At 51.0% G+C, this 6,987-nt stretch overlaps 1 protein-coding gene across 1 annotated transcript in view; it reads left to right on the top strand.

The window, feature by feature from the left end:
• The first annotated feature begins 494 nt into the window (after positions 1–494).
• CNTFR (ciliary neurotrophic factor receptor) overlaps positions 495–6,987 on the top strand; it is a 197,382-nt gene continuing 190,889 nt past the window's right edge. Inside the window, exons 1-2 of the mRNA XM_031062866.1 lie at positions 495–503; positions 1,531–1,728. Of these exons, the coding sequence (XP_030918726.1) occupies positions 495–503; positions 1,531–1,728 (207 nt within the window). The remainder of the gene's footprint in view (positions 504–1,530; positions 1,729–6,987) is intronic.

Raw genomic sequence — 6,987 nt, 5'->3', positions numbered from 1 at the left:
GCTTCTTCTCCGTCTGTCCAAAGGCGCAACCTGCCTTCTTCTCTGCCGTGGCAGTGCAGATTTTATTTTTTCTTTTTTTTTTCTTTTTTTTTTTTAATTTTTTTTCCCCGAAGTGTGATTTTTATAAGAAAAGTGTCTGCATGGTGCTTCTGGAGAGCTGCTCTCCCTGGGCTAGGCAGACAGTTCATCCCGAGCGTGAGTACAAGGGCTGCTTTCCAGAATTGCATAATACACACCGATCCCTATGCTGCTCAAAACTCCCTGATATTTCCACATCTTGGTGACTTCCCCCACTGCAATCCTGAAAACGAGTTGTGACTCCAGTCAGCTCGTGAGCCAATTTGTGGTGTCTTCATGGAGGACAGAACCAGGTCTGCATGTTCCAGCTTCCCTGGCTCCTCTGGCAGTTGTTTCCTTAACCACTAAACTTTTTTTGGTATAACGATCGGCACTTCTTTACTCTTTTACGTTCCCCACCCCAAGCTTACGGAAACATGTGCAGGGTCTGTTCAGAGCACAGGTTGCAGAAAGGGGATTGCCTGCAAAGCTGTTCAATTTCTTTTTCCCATCCCTTTGTGTTTTAATTTGTGGGATGGTTGAGGAGGTACTTTCCTCGGATTGCTTTTTGCTCGGGAACTTGCTGACATCTCCTCGGATTTAGCGAATTTCACTGACTGTGCCCACTCTCAGCACACCACGTTGTGTGCTTGTGTGAGAGACAGGACCTGTACATGCTGCTGCCAGTCCCACTGGCTGTGTGTTCAGGCAGTGAGGCACTGACATTGGCTGCTTTCTGTAAAATGTGCAAATATTTGGGAGCAGCCGATCTTGCTCCCGGATCCCTGCCTTGCCCCTCCGTGAGGAGTTAGAGCTTTGCTGTGATGTCTGGAGATGTGCAAGGGATGCTCGTGTCTGGCCAGGCAGCATGCTGAGACCAGGTCCCAGGACCAGAACTCTCTGGGGCTCACTGCACCAGGAGGACTTTCCCAAGACAGGCTGAGCTTTAGAAATGAGAGCCTCGTGCCTGGCAGTCTTCCTTGCGACAGCTCCTCAAGTTTATCAGAGCCTCTTGTCAGAGCAAGTCAAGCCATGATCTAATGATCATACATTATCTTTGGTCTGATTTACCCCAAGAGGACCCCATTGTGCCAGGACTCTGCATCCCCTTTCCCCTGAAAAGTGCTCAGCAGCTTCTGGACTTGGGAAAAGCCCTGATACCACTCAGAACCGCAAAGCTTGTGATGCACACACACATTCAAATAACTGTGCAGCCAAGGCTTAGCTTTTGGAGACGTGACTGACTCTCTGAAGCTGGCAGCAGGAGTTTTGTGGGTGCAAGCCCCAGCTCATTTAATTCCCTGCAAGCTGAAAACACGCATCCTGCTCCAGCTCAGTCCGGGGCTCGGTGTGCGCCTGGGGAGCCTGTCTCTCAGCTCTGTCGTTTATTATTGCTGCCGCTGCCATTATGCCTGACAAATGAGAGTTGCTGAGTAATGTGCTGTTTGTGTGTAAATATCTGAGTGCTCGCAGCTGAGCTCACTCCTGCCACTTTGCAGGAAGCCATCTCAGCACCTTTCCCCTGTGAAGACCCGGGAGTGCAAAGCGTCCTTCTGCGGGGACCTCCCCACCGCCACCGCCAGCTCTAGCCTCCGCTCTCCACTGCTTCCCTGCAAGCGTGAAGCCTCCATCCTCTCTGGCTATCGTGGCAGCCCTTCTGCTTTCCTGAGTGTGAGTCAGGGGTGGGAAAGGGCTGTGTGTGTGTGTGTGCACAGCTGTTCCCGAGGGTCCTTGTCCAAGGCAGAGTGAGTTTTGGGGACTTTGAGTGTTTTGATGGAGACAGTCATGCATAACAAGGAAAGGAGTTTTTTGGGTTGGTTTGGGTTTTTTTCCCTGCCTACTCAGCCCTGAGTTCCCCTTCATTTCATCCCAGTACTGATGAAGATGCTAAATTGCTCCTTCCCATATTGTTTTCATCCCATTTGCAGATTAGCATCCAACTGCTTCTTGCAGTCAGTACTTGCTCAGCCCAGCTAGGCTGATCGCAGCTTTTTTAATCTCCCCTTGTAAATCAATCCCTTCTGCCTCCTGATAATTTTTGTCGCTCATTTTTCTGAAATCCCTCCAATTTGTCCATTTTGTGTCGGTGACGTATGCCTGGCCCTAAACATGATGTATACCAGGCATGGCAGCGTGAGGGAAGGACACCTCCTCCCCTCCCACCCCGCTGGGGCTTGTGATGCTTTGTCAGCACTGAACTGAGTTACTTCCCCATTATTCTAAGCTATAGTCCCTGCTCGGTGTTGCAGAAGAAAGCAGCATACTCAGGTCAGTGCCCTGGGGAGAATTCCTCCAAATTTTCGTGATGGGTTACTGAGGTTTGGTTGCATGCTGGTAGCAGATGCTGGAAGGGGCCAGTGGTGTAGGTGTATTCCTGGGGTGCCTCTTCCCACAAGAACTAACAGCTGAGCAGGAGGGATGAGGAAAATAAGAGAAGGCAAGCTGGGCAGATGGGGAAACTGAGGCACGTGCATGCACATTTCCTGTGCACCTTTCCAGCACACGGCTCTTGTTTAGGTGCTCTGTGTGTGGGGTGTGGTTGCACTCATTAGTGTTGCAGCTGGCATGGGCATTTTCCGAGGAGATGCTGGATCTTTGGTCAGAGCAGGCTGGCACACAGGGATGCTGGACTCTGAGCTGATTTTGTTCATTGCTTCTCGTGCTTGTAGCCAGAGCCTGATGCCACAGGTGCTCTCATGGGTAAAAAACAGGGTAACAAAGTGCATTGCATTTGTGCACTTTGAAGTTTTATCATGCCAAACCCTGAGCTCCTAGGACTGAGCATTCCCATTCCCTGGAAGGGCCGTGCCCTTCCAGGATCTGTCTATTTTTAGGAGGAGTTGTATTCTGGACAGTGTCCACTGCAGATGCTCTCTGCCTCCTCCTCTTGGCCCTCCTCCAGGGACACGTTTGGGCTATCTGCTGGAGGGGCCGATCTTGCCGGGGCTCCTCCAGGGCAGAGCAGAGCCGAGCGGAGGTGGCACCGTGCTGGTCATGGTGACGCCTGCTGGGCTGTGGTACCCCGGGGTGCTGGGGAGGGACAGCGAGCTCACGCTGTCCCTTGCATGAACTGCCGGCAGCGGCGTTTCGCCGTGCTCTAGGTGCCAGCAGGACACGGTGGCTTCTGCACGGTGAGGCCAAGCAGCGGTGCTGCCTGGGCCAGGTGGTACCCAATGCTCGGCAGTGCCCGGTGTCGGCCCGTTCGCCAGGATGACACTAGGGGGCACGAGATCTGCTGGAATTCCTTTGTTGGGGATGGGAAAGGAGGCTGCAAAGCTGCTCTTGACCCTTCAAGCCCCGTGCATCATTCCCCCGCGCGTTTTGTAGGAATTAGGAGCGTTAAACCCCACGAGCTGTCCCGGTAACTCATCCTGCCGCCAGGGCAGGACGCGGCTCTCCGGAGGCTGCTCCGCTGGCTCTGCCCGTCACTGGCCGTGGAAGCAGCAGGATAGGGATGGAAGCGGTCAGCCGGAAACATCTCCGAAGCAAGGAGGTGGTGGATGCAGCCGGAGTGCCAGGGAATCTCCGGGGAATCTGGGAAATCCAGGAAAACACCTTAGCATGGTTTTAATGCCTCTCTAGAGGCGTTGTCCAGAGCAGGGATTAAGTTAGATTCAGGGCTGGCTTTCAAGATGCAGCGTGTTATGGTTTCATTTTCTGCTGGTTGTTAAATTCATGCATGATGTCTCCTCAGGGTCATGTTTTCCCAAAGCAGCAGAAACTTTAGAGAGTCTGATTTAATGAATGGTTCTGATCGATCTGAAACATGGAGAGTGTGTGTGTGTGTGTATTATATATGTGTCCGTCTACATATTTGGGTGGGGTGCAAAGAATATGTTTTTGAAGGTATGTTTATGCATTTCTGCATACATCCAGCTGTAATATTGTCCTGAGTCCTTAAAATCTATTATTCCAGCTGTGAATTCATGTATATATATTAAAGCACTGTATACTGGAGTCTTTCTCTCTTGTTATAACAAACCTCACAGAAAGCAAATAAAGAGACACTGTTCTCATAGCAGGGCTATGAGGGCTCAATATTTATCTTCTATGAATTTTGATAGTTTTTGTTCAGCATGTTTGCAGTTATGATGGCGGGGGGGGTTGCCTATCTACTTCAGATTTTGTGCTGTTGGGAAACTGAAAACATTTGGATCATTTCAGCTTATTCATTAGGTAATGAAAACAGAAGTCAAGCTTCTGGATTGAAATGTTGGCACTTGATATCATTCTGGCATATTAATTTCTCAATTGTTAGTGTTTTTTCTAATACCTTCCGTTGCCAGATACCAGGCTCCTTTGCTGGAGCCGTGCTTCTCTCGCGAGCCCCCGGGCAATATTTTTAGTAGGACACTGATGCATCGCAAACACTCCTGTACTCCGAGAAAAAGCTTTGCTGGCTGTTGTTGGAAGTAGCGCCAGGATGGGTAGAAAGGAGAGATCAGAGGAGGACGGTGCTGCCGCTGCGTCAGAGCGTTTGCTTTGTGCCTGAGACGGAGGTTTTGTGTCGGGTCGTGCAGGTGCTGTGCCTGTGCGGATGTGAGGGCAATTCCCCAGCTGCCTTCTGAGATAGGACTGAGGAGCAGGGGTTTATTTATTTTGAAATGCCTTGTGAATTGGAAGGAGGTCCGGGAAGAAGTGCCGAGTCAACTTTCAAGTCAATTAGGGATGTGTCTGGAGGTGTGAAGTGGTTTGAAGAGGACAGGGTGATTTGTCTGAAAGTGTTACCTAATTAGAGGGTATAGTCAGGGCTCTAATTAGCCATGACACCCTAAAGATGTTATCAAAGCCCTCTTGAAGCATGGCTGATCCAGTGGCTGTGAGCTGTCTGGTCAGTGTGGCCGTGCACGGCCAGAGCTGCCGCCCTCTGGCTCAGAGGCAGCCCAGATGCTTGAAGAGTCTCTTTTCCTTTTCAGGTGACTCGTGATACCCTCCGGGGCTGCTGCCAACGTTGAGTGATGTTCATAAAGTCACAGAATAAAAGGAAAGCCTGCAGCAGTTGGAAGAGTTAATACTGGTGCCCACTATGTGGGAAATCTCCTCTCTTTTCCCTGAGGGGGATCACTTTCTGCTGCTCTCTGCCTGGGGGAAGGCTGGAGGAGGAGGGCTGTGAGGATTTGCATTAAGTGATGCTGTACTAACAGCTGGTGGAGGAATTGTGACCCCTTTCTTAGCATTGCCTGACAGAGGGGACATTGGATCAACTTAAATCTGGCTTGCCCAGACCTGGTTGTATTTAAATACTATGCAACACACCCTGTGAGGGGGAACTGGTGCAGGAAGCAGTACAAGAAGTGCTGGGTAAGAGGGAAAGGCTCCTGGGAAGGCTTTTCCCTGAGGTTGGAAGGAGCTTGCAGCCTGCAGCTCTGCTGGACCATGCCTGGGTGGTGGGTGGTTGTTTCCCTTTTGAGGGTAGGATCTGGGGGTTGCTCCCTCTGGGGCTGCTCTTACTGCCTGCTGTTCATCTATCAAAACCATTGTTCAGTCAGCCCTGTGAGGAGAGTGGGAGTTGCCCATTCCCAGAAGCGGTGCCAAGAGCCAGTAGGAGCCACCTGAAGCCAGGCTGGTGGATGAGTGTGGAGAGCAGGGCCCACTGCCATTCTCAGCAGCAGTGAGCAAAAGAATGCTCTCCGCTCTCAGGGCTGAGGGCTCCGTGGCTGTCAGAGCCCTCTGAATTGCCAGGAGAGAGCAGTGGGTAGCTTAGACGTCCTTGGCAAGAAGGAGCTACTGTTACTCCTGTTTCAATGGGAAATGAAATGGATCCTGGGACAAGGATCTTCCCGGTGTGTTTCGTCAGTGCTGCAAGGAGCCTGGCTCTGCAAAGGGACTCTCTTTGCTTGTGTAGGTGGAGTTGCAGCCCCCCAAACGCAAACACACAACTAGGCACACTCCCGCGCTAACAGTTACCGATGGATGCGCCTGCTTTTAATTATGTGGGTGTTAAGCCAATGAATTCATTTTGTTCACAAAGTTGCAGCCTGGTATTTTCCTACTGCTCCTGGTCTCTGGTGGCATTTCCAGACTCTGGAGCACATGGGCAAATAACCTGGGGACTGGGTTTGGTAACTTGGAGGACGGTGCCACACAGGGCTGACCCAGGCAGCTCTCCCTGTGCTGTTGCCGTGCTGCGCCGGTGCTGCAGGGGCCACGCTGGATTTTAGGGTGCTGTGTTATAGGTGATGGATGGGGAGCTGCTCCCTGCGCTGTGGTGTCACAAGCTGATCAGCACAGAAGGAGGGACCTGCACTGCTGCCCTCCTGCCTGGGGAAGCAGCCTGGGTTGGGCACCTCAGCGCCAGGCACGAGATTTGGGTGTGAATTCAAACAGTATCGTGTGTAATAAAACAATCTTATCTCAGCTCTAGGTACACTCTGTGCCACAGTCCTTTTGTCTAGGGCCTAAAAATGCTGGTGATAATGAGGACATATCCTTTCTTGTGGTTAGAGTGTGGTTCTCAGATGCAAAGAGGAGGCAGCCTGTGCTAGACTTCACCACCAATGTGTGATTTACCCTCCTCTGTGCCATTGAACTGAGGGCTTGAAAAATAAATACGTTAAAAGGAAGGAAAGACAACAAAAGGCTGCTGGTGCTCTGAAATTCGATCAAAAAAAGCTCTGTCCAGTCCTCTGGGCTTCTCTCTTAACGAACAGCTGTAGAAATAACAGTGTTACAGCAAAGTGCGCCCACAGATAACTGTGGGTTTGGGGACGGGACTGCTTTGTTCTTGAGGAGCCAGGTTGAAGTTCATTTTGGGTATTGAAGTTCATTTTGGGTATTGAAGTTCATTTTGGGTATTTTTACTCCCCCCAGAGCGGGGGAAAATTACTGTCACTCCATGAATCCAAAGCCATTCAGAGCTGCCTGGGACCTCTCTGCTTCGCAATCCTTGTCTAGCCTGTTGCGTCTCCCCCGCACGCCAGACACACACAT

Source organism: Geospiza fortis, unplaced genomic scaffold, assembly GCF_000277835.1.
Source record: "Geospiza fortis unplaced genomic scaffold, GeoFor_1.0 scaffold878, whole genome shotgun sequence".
Lineage (NCBI taxonomy): Eukaryota > Metazoa > Chordata > Aves > Passeriformes > Thraupidae > Geospiza > Geospiza fortis.
Note: the sequence above shows the minus strand (reverse complement) of the source record. Positions and strands in the feature narration are given on the sequence as shown.